This window comes from Panthera tigris, chromosome C2 (assembly GCF_018350195.1).
Source record: "Panthera tigris isolate Pti1 chromosome C2, P.tigris_Pti1_mat1.1, whole genome shotgun sequence".
NCBI classification, from domain to species: domain Eukaryota; kingdom Metazoa; phylum Chordata; class Mammalia; order Carnivora; family Felidae; genus Panthera; species Panthera tigris.
This window is the reverse complement of record NC_056668.1, coordinates 125,728,390-125,748,578: the sequence shown is the minus strand read 5'-3', so window position 1 is coordinate 125,748,578 and position 20,189 is coordinate 125,728,390. Positions and strand designations below refer to the sequence as shown.

Here is a 20,189-nt window from a genome sequence, read left to right as displayed (position 1 = left end):
TATGAGAATTTGAAAGTCTGCATTTCCCACTTGTTCCCACTGCTGGGCCCACATTTTGAGAACTACCCACTAGAGGTTAAGTGCGGCACATAGTTGGTCTGTGTGTCTGAATCCTGGTTCCACCACATCTTTAGTGTTGGCTCTTGATCAAATCACTCTACCTCTCTGTGCTTCATTTGCCTCATCTGTGAAATCAGGATAATAAGCTAATGCACGTGAGTGCTTTAAGCCACACCTGGCAGTGTTTAATACATGTTGGTTAGCTCCTATTACCTACTCATTTTCTGGAGGTGGTGGGACGACCAAATTCGAGGTCAAGGTAGCCAGAAAAGAGCAAGGATTAAATCCATCTTCTGTGCAGCAAGAAAGGCACCAGATCTGAGGACAGTACTATCCTTCTCAGGATGATGTCCCAGAGCGGTAGGGAGTCTCAAACTCTCAGGCTTTTCTCCTAAGCGTGCTGTGACGTCCAGCCCATAGGCTCTCTACGTCCCACCCATGCTGCGCAGGCGCAGAACCCGATGCCCACTCTTGACGCAGAAGCGTACTCAGGCACAGCGGCTGGGAGCTCGCCGCGGAGCAAAGATGGCGGTGGCAATGCGCGTGGTGGCGGCTGGAGCAAGACTCAGCGTTGTGGTGGGCGGTCTCCGCAGTGCTGTCCGCAGCCTGTGTAGCCAGCCCGTCTCGGTTAACGAGCGCATCGAAAACAAGCGCAGCGCCGCGTTGCTGGGAGGAGGCCAGCGTCGCATCGACGCACAGCATAAACGAGTGAGTCCTAGGGGGACCCGACCATCCCCCTGGCGTTCGCAACCTATTACAGAGTTGCCGGCTCGCGGCGCCCCAGTCCTTTCAGCCAATCCACGCGATGCCGAGGAGGGGCGGGGACGAGAAGGTTCACCTTGAGAACCTGTAGCCTTTCACCAAATGGCAGGTAAAACGAGAATAAGCACCTTTGTGCCTCATTGCCCTGTGCTTTACTTCTGGATTTTTAGTCGCAGCTGCTCGGCCCCAGACAACTCACCATTTAACTTCTATAAACTTTTGGACCAGTTAATCGCTAGGAGTCAGTTTATTGAAAGGAGAAAATAGTATTTTCCCCCTCACAATCTTATTGGTAGAGCTACAGAAGCGATGACGGGCACTTAAAAAAACGAAACAAAACAAAAATTCTGCGTGTTCTTCTCATGCCCGGAGGAAGAGTGGTAGGTAGTATACGGTTCTTGCTCCATCATGGTAACAGGAAAATCAAAGCATATGGTGGGGGAAGAAACTTGGGCAAACTCTCACATTAATCTGGGGTGGGTTGAGCTCCCGGATCTTGTGGGAACTTCTGCCTCCTCAATGCTGGCTGAAGGCCTTTAAGATCTCAGCATGCATAGACATGCTGGGTAGGAAAGGCACGATGCGCGACGGAGGCAGGGAGGTTTTTGAGGCGAGAATTACAGCTGGCCTTCAGAGATAAGCTGGGTGGCCATTTATCAGCAGGAGAAACTGAGGCCCAGATGGGTGACCAGGGACTTGGAAGTAGGCTCACGCGGTGCGTCACTGACATGTGTGTGAAACTGGACCTTTGTGCTGGGTGAGTTAAATAACCAGGAAGATGCAGAAGTGAAATTCTTAGCGGTGAAGGGCACCGAGGCACATGTCAAGCCTGGGGGTGGTGACTGGGGTGGAAGGCTGGGGGTCTTCAGTGAGGAAATTCGAACTAGTTCTTGATTGGATTCTAGGTGTTGATTTAGATGGAAATCCCCATTTGACAAGAGCATGAAGCTGACCATTCCTTTTTGACAAGTTACTTAATCCTGAGGAGTCAGTTTATTCTAAACAGAAGATAGTAATAATTCTTAACTCTTGGGAGCAAGATGTATATTTGGTTGTGTGTGGTGCCAGGAGTGCTTTCCCTTCCTCCCCTGGGGTGGCTCTGTCTGGGTTGAAGGAATTTTTACATCATACTTTGGAAAGGCCTGGCAGTGCTCCTGTGCACGCTTTGTATTGGGGCCCATTGCTGAATTCTCCCTGGAACATCACCCCACCTCTTCGCTAGGTGGACCCTACTGGGTTTTGATGCAGGCTCCAGATGCTATTTTTCTTTTGCCAGAGCTGACTTAGGAGGCTGACTTGATTTAAATCCCCCACTCCACCCCCTTTTCAGCAATTTTTGGATGACTTCCATAGGATAGATTTCCAGAAACGGAATCACTGGGTCAAAAGATAGGAATATTTTGAACACTCTAATATATGTTGCTAAATTGCTTTCTGGAAAACTTACTCCACACAACAGTGTATATACGCTTGTCTGTTTTAAAACGACCTCACTGGCTTTGGCTGCTTTATTATGGGGGGAAAAAAGAGCCAACTTGAGGTTTTTCCCTGGGGTGGAGAGAGGGCAGAGGACAGTAGGCCTGGGTGTTTGGCTTAGTCTAAGGGCTTGAGAGTCCAAGCAACAGAGGCTCTTGATAAGTTGAAGGTTCCAACCTCCTCTCCAAGAAGCAATTTTTCACTCCTCTCACATGAGCTCTTTACCACTCTGTTTAACTCCTTTTCATCTCAGGCACTACCTGCTGTGGGGTTGTTGCCATATTATAGTATCACTGTCAGGTGTGGGGTTTCTAAGCCGAGCCCCAATGTAGGATAGTAGGAGAAGCCATAGAAGAGGCAGAAGAACCAGGAAGTAGTCCTGAAAGTGTCTTTGGGGTTGGACACTAGTGAGGTGAGTTTGTGTGGGGTTCCCTAGAAGAAACTTGTGAATGTGGGGGTGTAGCCTTAGGCCCTTCAGTAAGCCTGATTTAGTTTTCCACCTCCTACTTTTCCATTCTTCTTTTTATTACTCCTTAGGTCTCCAGTAAATGTTTGTGTAACTAGTTATCTTGTTCCAGGGTCAGGCTCTCCTTACCCCCACTTCTCTCCATCTTTTCCTCTTCCCACTTCCTTATTTACCCTCCACAGTTGGTAGCTCCTGGAGTAGCCTGTCTGCCCTGATTTACTTACTGGCTGATATCTACTGATAACACCAGTGTTTTGGGTGGGTTGATGGAATAGAGGCTTTCATGTGAGGTGAGGGGGCAAAACCTGTCTTCGTGGCCCACTCACAAGCACTCCTTGCTTACTGACCTTCTCTATGATGACATGACTGAATGGTTTTTGTTGTATTTTAGGGAAAGCTGACTGCCAGAGAGCGGATCAGCCTCTTGCTGGACCCTGGCAGTTTTGTTGAGAGCGACATGTTTGTGGAACACAGATGTGCAGATTTTGGAATGGCTGCTGATAAGAATAAGGTATCTTTTTACAATGGTGGTGTGAGCCTCTAAGTTGCACTGTCTAGCCGTGGCCCTGCTGACCTACTCATTAGCCTAATAATGAAGGCCATCTGGAACTCAAGGTACATTTAATAGTTTTCAAGTTAGAGGGCTGAAACTGTAAGAGTGCCTCTGAAGAAGTACTATTGGGCCTCCAGATTCCCCCAGTTACCTTTGCAGATGAAGGAATGGAATGGGACTGTTCATACCTTGTGCAGTGTGACTATGGCCCAGTTTCCAGGTCTCTGGTTGTGGGTTCAGAGTTCTCGCAGGTATGGAGTGACAAACTTAGAAGGAAAGGCGAAAATGTCTTGGTTGTGTTCTGGTCCATCTAGGCACCAGAGACCCCTAAAGCAGGACCACTTGCCTCTTTTGACACTTTGACTTTATGGAGTTTTTAAAGTCAGAGTCACCGACACTTTTTTTAATTGGATGTTCTCCATGGTATGCAGAGTTCTCTGGATTCATTTTTGATCAGTTTTCTTCAGGTCTGTATATATGCTGTTATTCACCAAAGATTTGTGAATTTGGCATCGCATCAGCTGGCTCCGTTTGAGTCATTATGGGCTACACAATATTCCAGGATTCCAAGCAAAATGATGGGTTTTCCCTAAGGCTTGGAGGTGGGGTGTGTGGCTTTCTAGAGTTGCCATGTGTCATTATATGCCCTTCTCCTTCCTGTGGCATTTGGTAGCAGTGGCCCTAGGGGGAGTCTTGATTATTTTACTGTTAAGAAGGAAGATGAGGCCTAACTATAGTGTCCGTTACTTCTGTTGATGAACCAGTAGCCTAGTGCTTGCTATTGCAGAGCTGAGAAGGGGAAGGGGAGATTCCTTCATGTTCTTGGTTCATATTGAATTTTAAGAAATTTAGGGTGGGTTATTTTATTTTTTTTGTCTTTCATTCGGGCATAATTGTCAAATTCATTAAAAGATGTATTTGGTTTTTTTAACTTTTATTTTTCTGTTTTTCTGGTAGTTTCCTGGAGACAGTGTGGTCACTGGACGGGGCCGAATCAATGGAAGATTGGTTTATGTCTTCAGTCAGGTATTTAATAACTCGAATAGGCCGAGCTTTCCTGGAGGGCAGAGCCAGGACCAACTATGTGAGAAGAAAGTCTTGAGGAATGAAAACTTGCCTGTAGTGGGGGCAGAAGAGGGATATACTTTGTTTTTCAGTGCATGTGTCCAGAATATTCTACCATAGTATGTGTTTTTCTCAGAATCCTTAGTCTGTTTTAGGGATAATCACAGGGCAGTAATCATGTAAAAAGTCCCAGGAACCAGGAGTTTATTCTAAGTGAATGAGATGTTTCTTGGTGGGTTGGGTGTGTGCCTGGAGGGCATCCATGTCCTGGGCAATGTGTGGGCCTAAGAGAGTGCTGTGAATGCAGCCTGGGTGGAAGGGACTTGAGTCTCAGGAACATAGGCCCCTCAGTTTTGGGCTTCATGAAACTATTCAAACAAGTTTTGTTAGGCTTCATAAGGACGGATACAGTTTCTTCACACTGAAACCATAGGAAAATATAGTAGGCAGAATAGCTCCCAAAGATGTCCAACTCCTAATTCTCAAAACCTGTGACTATATTACCTTACATGGCAAAGGGGAATTAAGCTGCAGATGGAATTAGTGTCACTGATTAGCTGGCCTTAAAATAAAGTAGGCTGGGTTACCCAGGTGGACACATATAAACACAAGGGTCCTTAAAAGAAGGAGAGGCAGAAGAGGAGGTCGGAAGAATGTGCTGGGAAGGGCTTCACCTGCCATTGGTGTCTAAGAAGATGGAGGAAGGAGGTCATGAGCAAAGGAATGCATTTGTTCGCCAGAACAGGGAAAAGGCAAGAAAACAGATTCTCCCTTGGAGCCTCCAGAAAGACATCTAATCATGCTAACCTTGAGAGTAGCTCAGTGAGGCCCATGTAAGACTTCTAAATTACAGAACTGTGAAGAGAATAAATTTGTGTTGTTTTAAACCACTGAATTTGTGGTAATTGTTACAGCAGCTAATAGTAAACTAACACTTTATTATTTTGGGTTTGATTACCACCCCTCTCCACCTCAAGACATGGAAGTATACGTATAATTCTAAATACTTAGTTCCTTTTACAGATCTAAAATTATAAAGCTTGTTAAATATTAAAATTATGGGTTCACTATTAAATAACTGATTAATTTTAAATGTACTTAGTACTCATTCACTTAATGAATTACCTTTGACATGTTTTAAAACTGTTATAAATGGGTCTACCAACTACTTAACTAGAAGAAATTATGAGAGCTAGGCAAAAACTTGTACAGAAAGAAAGATGCAAAAACGTGTACAGAAGGAATTATTAATAAGATAGCTAGAACAAAGTAAGTTATTGTACTTTCTGGACTCAACCTTCTAACTTTTGAGCAAATACAAAATTCATTGAATTGATACTTTTGATTACTTCTTATGCCCGTGGGGTAGGGTAGGATGAGGATTGGGGGCGAGGAGAGGGAGATGACTGAGCCAGAGTTCCTGCCCTGAAAAACCTAATCTCATTTTGTAGATAAATTGGGGCAGAACAGGAGATCTGTACAGATGAGGGCAAGAGTGATTCTGGGTAAGTGCTGTGGGCCCGGGACAGTGGACGATCACATTCAGCCTTGAGGAATGCTTTAGGGAAAATGGGGCATTTGAAATAAGCCCTGAAGGATACTTAGGGTAGGGAGTGATAAGCCAGTTTTTTGTACTGATCCCCAAAATGTTAATATCTGCAGTTGTTTTTTCTGGGGATCTTCTGCTTTTCTGTAGAAGCAGCCTTAGTCTCTTGACTGATAATTGTTCATAGGTATGTTCTGGGGGAGGACAATCTATTCTTGTATAGGTTCCTAATCTCAGATGTTTTTAGCCTCACCTTTGCTTTCTTTTGCCACTGGTGATTGTGAATCCAGAGTCCTTCTGGTGAAATTGCTTTAGAGAATAAATGTTTCCTCTTCTCAAGGTGAAGGAGAGGCCCTGTGGGGTCCAACTGCTCCTAACCCAGAGTTTTTATCAGTCTGTTCCCCTGCCCCCCCCCACCCCTTCCTATAGTTCCTGGGTTGTTCCATCCTTGTGGTTACTCCCCCTGCAGTATATAGGCTTCCATTTGCTCCAAGTCAGATATTCTTTTTGTGCTTTCAGTTCCCCTGAGTTTGTTGTTCACTCTCTCCTCTGCCATTGTTTCCTCTTCCTTTTTTGTCCTCCTGAGCTGACTCGGTTTTTAATTACTTGCTTTTTGAGGTGGTTTTAGAAAGGAGGTCCTTCCCACAAGAAGCCCTTTATATCAGAAGGTAATGAAATTCCATAAGCAAGAGGAAGCCGTGAGGGCTCTGATTGTCTTTTTTTTTTTTTTTTAACCTCTCGTCAAAATGGCAAATATTTCTTTTTCTTTTTTTTTTTTTTTTAATGTTTATTTATTTTTGAGACAGAGGGAGACAGAGCATGAACGGGGGAGGGTCAGAGAGAGGGAGACACAGAATCTGAAACAGGCTCCAGGCTCTGAGCTGTCAGCACAGAGCCTGACGTGGGGCTCGAACTCACGGACCATGAGATCATGAGCTGAGCCGAAGTCGGACGCCCAACTGACTGAGCTACCCAGGAGCCCCAGAATGGCAAATATTTCTAGTAATAGAATTGCCTGCCTGACATCTATAGAATCTGATTTTTCAGGTTAATTCTGCATGAAAAGTTTTCCTTAGAGAGCTAGGATTCATTTTTGTAGAGCAAAGACTGTCTTTTGCTGTTGACAATACATGAATTCCCTCTAAGGTACAAATTACTCCATAGAATAGTGAATAAAAGACCATTCCTAATTTTTTGAACTCCTGAAAATCCTTCAAAAACTTTTGACTAAGAGTTTTTCATTTTGTCTTCCTCCTGGCTTTTCATTCCTGGCTAGTGACTATATTTTATTTGTTGATTTGTTTTCTTTTTAGGATTTTACAGTTTTTGGAGGTAGTCTGTCTGGGGCACATGCCCAAAAGATCTGCAAAGTAAGTATTTAATCTTGAAAACCCAGTACTTTCATCAGTCACATAGTTCATATTAAATATTGGGGTGCAAGGCAATGAGCTGTGTATGTGGGGTGGGTGCAGACCCAAACATCCCTTTAGTCCAAGGCAGGAATTCTTCACATTTTTTGTATCATGGATCCCTTTGGCAACCTGGTAATGATTTACATGCATAAGATATGTAGGATTACAAAGAATTAAAAAATATTAAAAAAAAATTACAATTGTAATATTCATGCTTTTTATGTTTGTTTATTTTGAGAGGGAGGGAGGGAGGGAGGGAGGGAGGGAGAGAGAGAGAGAAAGAGAGAGAGAGAGAGAGAGAGAGAGAGAGAGAGAGAGAGAGAGAGAAAGAAAATCCCAAGCAGGCTCTGCACTGTCTGCACAGAGCCTGACATGGGGCTTGATCTCCCCAACTGTGAGATTATGACCTGAGCTGAAATCAAGACTAGGATGCTTAATCAACTGAGCCACCCAGGCACTCCTATTTGTAATCTGTGTGCTTTCAAATTTATCAAATAACAAGAATTAGCTGTGCATTTAAACCTCTATAGTTTCAAAGTAGGCATGAGTGAAAATGCTACTTCAAGATACCTGCAACTTTAGTGTGACATAAAAATATCCGTGGCTTCTATTAATATAAAGTCACAGGTATTTCTCATAAAATAATGATTTTGTTTCCTGTGTTCATAATTAAAAGGTATGTTAAAGATCAGCTAGAGTTAATAAAGGTAAAGATTAAATTTTTTCCCATCCAAGCACTGCATGGACGAAATCTATTACAGACCCCTTGGGATTCTGAAGACTCCAGGTAAAGAGCCCATGATCTAGGTGGAGAGTCCAGGTACTAAAGGATAAAGAACAGTGCAAGGATTATATGATGGTATTTTAAAAAACACTGCTGGGGCACCTGGGTGGCTCAGTCTGTTGAGTGTCCAACTTCGGCTCAGGTCATGATCTCACAGTTTGCGGGTTCGGGTCCCGCATCAGGCTCTGTGCTGACCACTTGCTCAGAGCCTGGAGTCTGCTTCAGATTCTGTGTCTCCTTCTCTCTCTGCCCCTCCCCTGCTCATGCTTTGTCTCACTCTGTTTCTCAAAAATAAATAAATGTAAAAAAAAATTAAAAAAAAAAACCTAAAAAACCCCCACTGCTAGTGATGAGATGCTCTGGAGATGAATAAAAGTATAGATCATACTTGGAGAAATGTGGAATTAAAGGTACGGTTGACTGTTAATAGTCAAGCAGTGCTTCCCTGTGTAATGGAAAACCTGGATTCTAGATGTGATCTTGTCATGTATTATTTCTGAAACCTTGGGCCGATCACTTAACTTTTAATCCTCTCTAATTTTTCTTTTCACTGCCTCTGTTATCAGGTTGAATGAGATAATGGAAGCGGAAGTACTTTGTGAACTGAAAAGGGTTCTTAGGAATGTTGCTTATTAAGCCCTCAGCTACTGACCCATGAGGAAAATATGCCTTATTGCAAGTGAAATCAGGCTTGGGCCTGGCTCTGGTTAACAGATGGATCTACATGTACTTTCATAAAAATACTATTTTGTTATTGTGCTTAGTGTCAGTTCTTTCAAAAGAGTAAGGGGTGCAGGGGTAGGTGGTGACGCCTGACTGGCTCAGCCAGTAGAACATGTGACTCTTGATCTCAAGGTCATGAGATCTCAAGGTCATGAGTTCTCAAGGCCATGCCCAAGCCCTACGTTGGGCATGGAACCTGCTTGAAAAAAAAAAAGTTGGGAACAAAACTGGATACTGGAAAATATTATAGCCTGGGCCTGTGGCTCAGAAATGGTTGCTATGAGCAGTCTTATCCCCTGCTGGTGGGAAGTGCTTTGGCTCTTGGATGCCTGAAGGGCTTTAATCAGCCCTTAAAATTTTGGTTCTGTTTTCCATGGAGGTACCTAATCATCATGGGGAATGAAGCCAGTGTTAATGATTCCTGTTTTGAGAAGTGTAATTAGGAGTGCCCAAATGGCTCACTTGGTTAAACATCCAACTCTTGATTGCAGCTCAGGTCATGATCTCATGGCTCATGAGATTGAGTCCTGCATCGTGCTCTGTGCTGACAGTGTGGAGCCTACTTGGGATTCTCTCTCTTCTCTCTCTGCCCCTCTCCCTATTCACATGCGCGTGCTCTCCTCTCTCTCTCTCTCTCTCTCTCTCTCTCTCTCTCTCTCAGAATGAGCATTTAAAAAGAAAAGTGCACTTGGAACATTTTCCAGAAAACACCATGGTACTTTATAAATTGTTTTTGATAAAAGGATCAGTTGTCTCATAAAAGATTGCTTTGCTGTCTCAGATCATGGACCAGGCCATGACAGTGGGGGCTCCAGTGATTGGACTGAATGACTCTGGGGGAGCACGGATCCAAGAGGGAGTAGAGTCTTTGGCTGGCTATGCAGACATTTTTCTGGTAAGAAACCTGTTAATAGCATTTACAGAATAAAATAATACAAGGCTTAATTTCTAAGCTGTGCCCTGGTTAGAGCTTTCCCATCCCTATTCCTTGTTATCTACCTTGTGTCTGTTCTGTGGCTTCTTCCTGTGTCATTGGGGAAGGCATGGAAGGTGTACAAAAAGCAAGAGAGTAGGTGGAGAGGGTTTACTTTTTTTTTATCACAGAGGGCAACTCTTAGGGGAAAACAAAATTAAAGATCACTTATAGGGGAAATCACCTAATTATTTTTCTCAAAAGCAAGGGACATGGAATATTATGAAAGTTTAAAATGAATTGATTTGCTAGAATTAGGAATTAAAAAAATAGTATTTTATTTTGTTTAAAACACAATATCATCATATGAAGTTCAAGTTGTAGTACAAAGAAGAAAAATCAGCCAAATCCCACTATTCAGAAACATTTGATGAACAGTATATCAGATCTTTCTGCTTACTTACAAACTAAAATTACAAAGAAAGAAATGAAAAACACAAAAGTAGATTAGATGTATTACTTGAAGTAGGAAGTATGTTATAAGAAGGTAAAGGAGGTTGGGGTAAGGGAGAGAGATACTGCCAGATGGAAACTTGAGGAAAGGGAGAGGTCTGTATTTCTGGGGAGGGGAGGAAATAGGGAGAAGGCAGGAAAGAGACAGGCAGACATTGTTTCTAATCAGGCCAGCTGTTCTTGTCATCTCCCTGGCCTGCAGGCTTATGAATGTTTATCCCTGGCTACTGCCCTTTGTGATCCATCAGAAAAATGTGTATTTGTGTAAGCTGCTCTGCTAGTTGTGGGAATACACATGTTCGTTGAGAAGCCACTTTGTGAACCTACTTTTTAATCTTTAATCTTGAGCTCTAGGAATAACCTACTGGGGAGAATTAGCACTTTGGGTGGCATAGTCAGAACAGTTTAGGCCTGGAAAATCTCCTTTGCCCCCTAACCTGGTAGTCATGCCTGTGTTGGAAATGAAGGAAAGAAAGCATGGCCATAAGAGAAGTGGCAGTAAATCCCCACATTTTAGAGGTTATCAGGGTTTTAGAATATCTCCTAGTCTAACCCATCTTTGTGAGTATAGGCTGCAAGTTGTGTTGTGTTTTCTTTTCAGGAGATAGGCTTCAGTGACTTTAATAAATTATTTACTAATGCTGCTTGTCATTTCTACAGCTCCAGCCACTTCCTGCTACTGTACTGTTTAAAATTTTTTTTGTAATTTTTATAAAATTTCAAATTTAACTAAAAATTCCAAAAACAGTTCAAGGAACTCCCTGTATGCCCTTTACCCAGATTCACCACTTGTTTACATTTTGCCCATTTGCTCTATCATTTCCCTCCATAAGTATATATTTGCAGGTTATATTTCTCTGAAACATTTGAGAATAAACTGGAGATTGTACCTCCTTTAGCCCTTAAAGCCTTCATTGTGTGTTTCCTGAGAACAAGGACATTCTGTGATAAAATGAGTACAGTAATAGAAATCAGGAAATTTAATATGAATTCATCAATATTTTTATCTATGGCAATTCAGATTTCATCAAGTGATCCTAATAAAGCCTATGGTAGCTGTTCTCCTGTACCCCTATGCCCCATCCAGTCCAGGATTAAGTACTGTCTTTAGTTGTCTTACCTATTTAATTTCCTTTAATTTGGGACAGTTTTTCTTTTTCCTCTATGACCTTAACATTTTTTTGGAAGTTTTATAAGAGGTATAATTTACAAACCCTAAAATCCATCCATTGTAAGGATGTAACTCTGAAAAGAACAGATACTACACTTGATCTTAGCCAAAAGGCTGAGAAGCAATGTAAGCATGTAATTCAGTGACTTGTTGAATTCCAGTAAAATTAACAACAGTATTAGTTTCAGGTGTATAATGTAGTGATTTAACAGTGCCATACATTACTCAGTGCTCCTTATTGATAAGTGAACTTTTTTTTTAAGTTTATTTATTTTGAGAGAGAGTAGAAGTGCAAGTGGGGGGGGTGGAGACAGGGGGGCAGAGGATCTGAAGCGGGCTCTGCCTTGACAGCAGAAAGCCCGATGTGGGGCTCGAACTCATGAACCATGAGATCATGACCTGAGCCAAAGTCAGACACTTAACTGAGTTGAACCACCCAGGTACCCCACAATAAGTGAACTCTTAATCCCTTTCACCTATTTCACCCATCTCCCTCCCCCAGCTCCTTTCTGGTAACCATCAGTTCTGTATACTTAAGAGTCTTTTTTGTCTTTTTCTTTTGTTCATTTTTATTTACTTATTTATTTATTTATTAAAAAAAAAATTTTTTTTTAACGTTTATTTATTTTTGAGACCGAGAGAGACAGAGCATGAATGGGGGAGGGCCAGAGAGAGAGGGAGACACAGAATCTGAAGCAGGCTCCAGGCTCTGAGCTGTCAGTACAGAGCCTGACGCGGGGCTGGAACTCACAGAGCGTGAAATCATGACCTGAGTCGAAGTCGGACACTTAACCGACTGAGCCACCCATGCGCCCCCATTTTTTTTTTTTTTTAAGTTTGTTTATTTTTGAGAGAGAGAGAGACAGAGCTGAGTGGAGGAGGGACAGAGAGACAGGGAGACACAGGATCTGAAGCAGGCTACAGGCTCTGAGCTCTCAGCACAGAACCCAACACGGGGCTTGAACTCATGAACTGCAAGATCATGACCTGAGCTGAAGTCAGACGCTTAACTGACTGAGTCACCCAGGCACCCTGCGTTTGTTTTGTTAAGCTCCACATATGAGTGAAATCACATGGTATTTGTCTTTCTCTGACTTCTTTCACTTAGCATTATACTCTAGTTCCATCCATGTTGTTGCAAATGGCAAGATTTTATTCTTTTTTTATGGCTGAGTAATATTCCTGTGTTTGTGTGTGTGTATCACTTTTATCCATTCATCTATTGATGGACACTTGGGTTGCTTCTCTAATATGGCTATTGTAAATAATGCTCCAGTAAACATAGGGGTGCATATATCCCTTGGAATTAGAATTAGTGTTTTGTATTCTTTGGGTAAATACCCAGCAGAGCGATTACTGGATCATAGGGTAATTTTGTTTTTAATTTTTTTTTGAGGAACCTCCATACTGTCTTCCACAGCGGCTGCACAAGTTTGCATTTCCACCAGTGGTGCATGAAGGTGCTTTTCTCTTCGTGTCCTTGCCAACACTTATTGTTGTGTTTTTGATTTTTGCCACCTCACAGGAGTGAGGTGGTATCTCATTATGGTTTTGATTTGCAGTTCCATGATGATAAGTGATGTTGAGCATCTTTTCATGTGCCTGTTGGCTAAGGATGTCTTCTTTGGAGAAATATCTGTTCATGTCTTCTGCCCAGTTTTTGACTGGATTATTTGTTTTTGGAATGTTAAGCTATATCAGTTCTTTATATATTTTGGGCACTAACCCTTTATCAGATACATTATTTGCAAATATTTTCTCTCATTCAGTAGGTTGTTTATAGTTTCATTGATTTGTTTCTTTCACTCTGCAGAAACTTTTTTATTTTGATGAAGTCCCAATAGTTTATTTTTGCTTTTGTTTCCCTTAGGAGACCTATCTAGAAGAATGTTGCTATGGTCACTATCAGAGAAATTACTGCCTGTGCTCTCTTCTAGGACTTTATTATTATTTTTTATATATTTCTTAATGTTTATTCATTATTTATTGATGAGCAGGGAGGGGCAGAGAGAGAGGGAGACACAGAACCCTCCAGACTCTGGCTGTAAGCACAGGGCCTGACATGGGGCTCGAAATCACAAACTGTGAAATCATGACCTGAGCCAAAGTTGGACACTTAACTGACTGAGCCACCCAGGTGCCCCCTCTTCTAGGACTTAAATGGTTTTAGGTCTTTTTTTTTTTTTTTTTAATGTTTTATTTATTTTGAGAGAGCATAATCAGGGTGGGCCAGAGAGAGAGAGAGAGTGAGAGAGAATCCTAAGCAGACTCTGCCCTGTGAGGGTAGAGCCAGATGTGGGGCTTGATCCCATGAACCTGTGAGATCATGATCTAAGCCAAAATCAAGACTCAGACACTTAACTGACTGAGCCACCCAGGCACCCCTAATGGTATCAGGTCTTACATTTAGGTCTTTAATCCATTTTGAGTTCATTTTTTGTGTGTGGTGAAAGTGGTCCAGTTTCATTTTTTGGCATATAGCTGTCCAGTTTTCCCAACACCATTTGTTGAAGAGACTGTCTTTTTCCCATTGCATATTCTTGCCCCCTTTGTTGAAGATTAATTGACTATATAATTGTGGGTTGATTTCTGGACTTTCTAATGTGTTCATTGATCTAAGTATTTTTGTGCCAGTATCCTATTGTTTTGTTTACTACAGCTTTGTAATAAAACTTGAAATCTGGGATTGTTATACCTCCAGTTTTGTTTTTCTTTTTTATTGCTTTGGTTACTCAGGATTTGAGTGGTTCCATACAATTTAGGATTATTCTAATTCTGAATTACTGTTGGTATTTTGATAGGGATTACATTAAATCTATAGACTGCTTTGGGTAGTATGGACATTTTAACAATTTTTCTCAGTCCATGAACATAGTATATATTTCCATTTGTATTGTTTTCAGTTTTTTTTTTTTTTTTTTTTTACCAGCATTTTATAGTTTTCACAGTACAAGTGTTCCACCTCACTGCTATTTTATTCTTTTTGGTGCAATTGTAAATGTGACTATTTTCTTAATTTCTCTTTCTGTTACTTCCATTATAAGTGTATAGAAAAATGCAGTGGGTTTCTGATGCTGATTTTGTATCCTGTGACCTTATTGAGATCATTTATCAGTTCTAGTAGTTTTTTGGTGGAGTCTTTATAGGGTTTTCTGTATATAGTATCCTGTCATATGCAAGACTCAGACACTTAACTGACTGAGCCACCCAGGCACCCCTAATGGTATCAGGTCTTACATTTTCTTCTTCTTTACCAATTCGGATGCCTCATTTTTGTTGTCTGATTGCTGTGGCTGTTTTGTATGCTGTATTGAATAAGAGGGGTGAGAGTGGACATCCTTGTCTTGTTCCTGACCTTAGGGGAAAAGCTCTCGATTTTTCATCATTGAGTATAATGTTAGTCCTGGGTTTTCATATATGTCCTTTATTATGTTGAGGTATGTTCTCTCTGACCCTATTTGTAGAAGTGTTTTTTTTTTTTAATTTTTTTTTTTAATGTTTATTTTTGAGAGAGAGACAGAGTGTGAATGGGGGAGGAGCAGAGAGAGAGGGAGGCACAGAATCCGAAGCAGGCTCCAGGCTCTGAGCTGTCAGCACAGAGCCTGATGTGGGGCTTGAACTCACAAACTGCGAGATCATGACCTGAGCTGAAATTGGACACTTACCGACTGAGCCACCCAGCCAACAAGGTGCCCCTTGTTGTTTTTAATCATGGATGGATGTTGTACTTTGTCAAATGTTTACTTCTGCATCTTTTGAAATCATGTGGTTTTTATTCTTTCTCTTACTGACCTTATGTGTATCATGTTGATTTTGCAAATACTGAATCACCGTTGCAATCCAGGAGTAAATCCCATCGATGGTGGTGAATGATTTTTTTAAATGTATTGTTAGACTTGGTTTGCCACTATTTTGTTGAGGATTTTTGCATCTGTATTCATCAGAAATATTAGTCTGTAGTTCTTTTTGTTGTAGCATCTTGGTTTTGGTATCAGGGTAATGCCTCATAGACTGATTTTTGGAAGCTTTTCTTCTTCTATTTTTTGCAATAGTTTGAGAAGAATGGTTATTAACTCTTCTTTAAATGTTTGGCAGAATTCACCCATGAAGCAGTCTGGTGCTGGACTTTTGTTTCTTGGGAGTTTTTTGATTACTGATTTAATTGCATTGCTGGTGATTGGTCTGTGCAAATCTTCTATTTTTTCCTTGTTCAGTTTGGGAGGTTAAATTTCTAGGAATTTTCCACTTCTAGGTTGTCCAGTTGGTTGGCATATAATTTTTCATAATATTCTGTTACAATTATTTGTATATCTGTGGTGTTATTTCTCCTTTTTCATTTTTTTTATTAGAAAATTTTTTTTTTAATATTTATTTTTGAGAGACAGAGATAGCATGAGAGGGAGAGGGGCAGAGAGAGAGGGAGACAGAATCTGGAGCAGTCTCTAGGCTCTGTCAGCACAGAGCCTGACACGGGGCTCGAACTCACAAACTGCAAGATCATGACCTGAGCCCAAGCAAGTCACTTAACTGACTGAGCCACCCAACCATCCCTCTCCTTTTTCATCTCTGATTTTTGAGTCCTCTCTTTTTTTTGATGAGTCTGGCTAAAGGTTTATTAATTTTGTTGATCTTTTCAAAGAACTAGTTCCTGGTTTCATCGATCTGTTCTATTGGTTTTTTTAGTTTCTATTTCACTTATTTCTGCGCTACTCTTTAATTCCTTCTGCTGGTTTTGGGTTTGGTTCTTTTTATAGCTCCTTTAGGTGTAAGGTTAGGTTGCATATTGGAGATTTTTATTTTTGCGGTAGGCCTCTATTGCTATAAATTTAACTATTAAAACAGCTTTTGCTGCATCCCCAAGATTTTGGACTGTTTTCATTTGCCTCCATGTTTTTTTTTTTTTTTAATTTTGATTTCTTTGTTGACTCATTCATTGTTTAGTAGCATATTATTTAACCTCCATGCTTTGTGTTCTTGACAGATTTTTTTCTTGTGGTTGATTTCATAGTGTTGTGGTTGGAAAAGATGTATATGACTTCAGTTGTTCTGAATTTGTTGAGACTTGTTTTATGGCCCAATATGTGATCTATTCGTAGAATGTTAAATGTGTGCTTAAAAAGAATGTGTACTGCACTGTCTTAGGATGGAATGTTCTGACTATGTATTAGATCCATCTGGTTCAGTATTTCATTCAAAACTATGGTTTCCTTGTTGATTTTCTATTTGGATGATGTATCCATTGATATGAGTTGGGGGTTAAAGTCCCCTGCTATTACGGTTTTACTATAGAGTATATTTGTTACTAGCTGCTTTATGTATTTAGGTGCTTTCATGTTAGATGCATAAATATTTACAATTGTTACATCGTCTTGTTGGATTGTTCTATTGATGATTATATAGTGTTCAAACTTATGAACCATGAGATCATGACCTGAGCTGAAGTTAGATGCTTAACTGATTGAGCCACCCAGGCACCCTGGTCTGCATGTGTCTTTGTCTGATATGAAGGTAGCATATTGATTGGTCTTGATTTTTTATCCATCTGTCACACTATGTCTTTTGATTGGAGTGTTTAGTCTATTTACATTTAAAATAATTATTGATAGGCATATATTGCTATTTTGTTACTTGTTTTATGGTTGTTTTTGTAGTTCTTTGTTTCTTCTCTTGCTCTTTCATAGTTTGCTGGCTTTCTTTAGTGATATACTTGGATTCCTTTCTCTTTATTCTTTGCATATCTATTATTGGTTTTTGGTTTGTGGTTACCACTGGGTATATAACATCTGCATATAACCGTTTATATTAAGTTGATGATACCTTAAATTTGAACCCATTCTTTACTCCACTGCCCCCCCACGTTTTAGGTATATGGTGTCACACTTTACATCCTTTTACTTTGTGTATATCTTGACTGATTTTTTTTTATAAATACACTTAATTTTACTGCTTTTGTGCCCCCTACTGACTCTTATGATCTGTCCTTTCTATTCAAAGAGTCCCCTTTAATGTTCCTTGTAGGGCTGATTTAGTGGTGATGAACTCCTTTGGTTTTTGTTTGAGAAACTGTATATCTCCTATTTTGAATGATAGCTTGCTGGATAGAGTATCTTGGTTGCAGATGTTCTTCTTTTTTTTTTTTTAATTTTTTTTTTAATGTTTGTTTATTTTTGAGAGAGAGGGACAGAGTGTGAGCAGGGGAGGGGGAGAGAGAGAGGGAGACACAGAATCCGAAGCAGGCTGCAGACTCTGAGCTGTCAGCACAGAGCCTGATGCGGGGCTCGAACTCAGAAACCATGAGATGATGAGCTGAGCCCAAGCCGGATGCTCAACTGACTGAGCCACCCAGGCGTCCCACAGATGTTCTTCTTTTAGCACTTTTTTATTAAAAAAATTTTTTTTTCATGTTTGTTTAATTTTGAGAGGGAGAAAAAGAGCAAGGAAGGGTCAGAGAGAGAGGGAGACACAGAATCTGAAGTAGACTCCAGGCTCTGAGCTGTCAGCACAGAGCTGACATGGGGCTAAGACTCACGAACTGTGAGATCATGACTTCAGCCGAAGTCAGACGCCCTACAGACTGAGCCACCAGATGCCCCTCTTTTAGCACTTTGAATACATCATGCCATTACTGTCTGTCCTGTGAAGTTCCTGGTGAAAAATCAGCTGATAGCCTTAAGGGGTTTCCTTTGTATCTAACTGTTCTTTTTAAATGCTTTTAAAATGCTCTGTTTATTCCTGCTTTTTGCCATTTTAGTTACAAGGCTTTGGTGTGGACCTCCTTTGCTTGATTTTGTTGGGGACTCTCTGTGCCTCCTTGATCGGGATTTCTGTTTTCTTCCCCAGATTTGAGAAGTTTTCAGTTATTCAAGTAAATTTTTGTCCCCCTTTCTCTTTCTGGGATCCCTATAATGTGAATGTTATTTTGCTTGATGGTGTTGCTGAGTTTCTGTCTCTACGGTTTTTGTATCATTTTTCACTTAACATAATTTTTTTTGAGGTTGATTCAGATTGTACTTTGTGTCAGTTGTCATTTTTTTATTGCTGAATAATGTTACATGGATATATCACATTTTATCTATCAGTTGATGGATGTTTATGTTGTTTCAGCTTTTTGGCTGTCATAAATAATGCTGTGAACATTTGTGTATCACTCTCTGTGTGAACAAAGTTTTTCATAAGAGTGGAATTATTGGGTCTGATAAGCTTATGAGTTTTTAAGAAATTGCCAATTTTTTTTCCAAAATGACTACCAGTTTACATTACCACAAGCAATATATTCAGGGTTTCAGGTTCTTCACATCCTGGTCAACCCTTGAGTATTTCAGTTTTTTTCATTATGGTCATTTTTATGGTATGTTGTAGTAACTCATTGTGGTTTTATTTGTATTTCAATGCTGACTAAATCATGTTGAGCATCTTTTCATGTACATGTTATTCATATGTATGTCTTTTACAAAATATTTTTTCTAATATTTATTTTTGAGAGACAAGCATGAGTGGGGGAGGAGCAGAGAGAGAGGGAGACACAGAATCAGAAGCAGACTCCAGGCTCTGAGCTGTCAGCACAGAGCCTGACATGGGTCTCAGACTCACAAACTATGAGATCATGACCTGAGTCAAGGTCGGATGCTTTACCAACTGAAACACCCAAGCATCTTCCTATGTGTATCTTCTTTGCTGAAATGTCTATTTAGATCTTTTGCTCCTTTTATAATTGGGTTTTGAGTTGTAAGAGTTCTTTATATATTTTGAATATGAGTCCTTTATTAAATACATAGTTTGCAGGTATTTTCTTCTAGTCTTATGGCTCTTCTTTTTTCACTTCAAATGTCACCATTAAGAAAGAAATGTTTTAAGTGTTGAATTCCAAAAACTCAGTTTGTTTCCTTTGCAGATTATACTTTTATTGTCCTATGTAAGAACTCTGTGTAGTAATACAAAGTTATGAATATTTTGTCCAGTCTCTTTTATGTTAGGTCTGTGATACATATAAAATTTTTGTCTATAGTGTGAGGTCAGGGTCAAAATTCATCCTTATCTCACATTTATTGACATGACTATTCTGTCTCCATTGAATTGTCCTGGCACTTTGGTGCAAAATGAATTGGCCATAAAGGTAAAAATTTCAAGGGACACCTGGGTGGCTCAGTCGGTTAAGCGTCCGACTTCAGCTCAGGTCACGATCTCGTGGTCCGTGAGTTTGAGCCCCGCGTCGGGCTCTGGGCTGATGGCTCAGAGCCTGGAGCCTGCTTCCGATTCTGTGTCTCCCTCTCTCTCTGCCCCTCCCCCGTTCATGCTCTGTCTCTCTCTGTCTCAAAAATAAATAAAACGTTAAAAAAAATTAAAAAAAAAATTTCTGGACTCAGTTCTTTTCCATTGATCTATATGCTTATGTTTATAAAACAACCCCTCCCCCCCCTTTTTTTTTAATTGAAGTATAGTTGATGTATAATAGTTTCAGGTGTATAGCATATTGATTTAACATTTACATAAATTATGAAATACTTGCCATGGTAAGTATAATTAATGTCTGTCAGCATACAAAATTGTTACAATATTGACTGTATTTGTTTTGCTGTATTTTTTCATCCTTAGGAGTTTATTTTATAATTGGAGGTTTGTACTTCTGAATCCCTTTCACCTATATGGTTCCCCCACCCCCTCTAGCAACCATTAGTTTTGCATGTTAGCATCTGTTTCTGTTTTGTTAATTTAGATTCCATATGTAAGTGAAATTATATAGTAGTT

General features: G+C 40.5%; 1 protein-coding gene and 1 pseudogene across 3 annotated transcripts in view; one reads left to right on the top strand and one right to left on the bottom strand.

Annotated features, from left to right (window-relative positions):
- Window positions 1–380: 380 nt before the first annotated feature.
- Window positions 381–20,189, top strand: part of PCCB (propionyl-CoA carboxylase subunit beta) — a 92,308-nt gene continuing 72,499 nt past the window's right edge. Inside the window, exons 1-5 of one of the 3 annotated variants that reach the window (XM_007087412.3) lie at window positions 381–768; window positions 3,156–3,275; window positions 4,275–4,343; window positions 7,242–7,298; window positions 9,629–9,742. In XM_007087412.3, the coding sequence (XP_007087474.3) occupies window positions 499–768; window positions 3,156–3,275; window positions 4,275–4,343; window positions 7,242–7,298; window positions 9,629–9,742 (630 nt within the window). In that variant the 5' untranslated portion in view covers window positions 381–498. Of the gene's footprint in view, window positions 769–1,169; window positions 1,203–3,155; window positions 3,276–4,274; window positions 4,344–7,241; window positions 7,299–9,628; window positions 9,743–20,189 lie in introns of those variants that run through there. The other 2 variants (XM_042956220.1, XM_042956219.1) reach the window with 2 other exon arrangements.
- LOC122230903 lies at window positions 11,468–11,570 on the bottom strand (annotated as a pseudogene).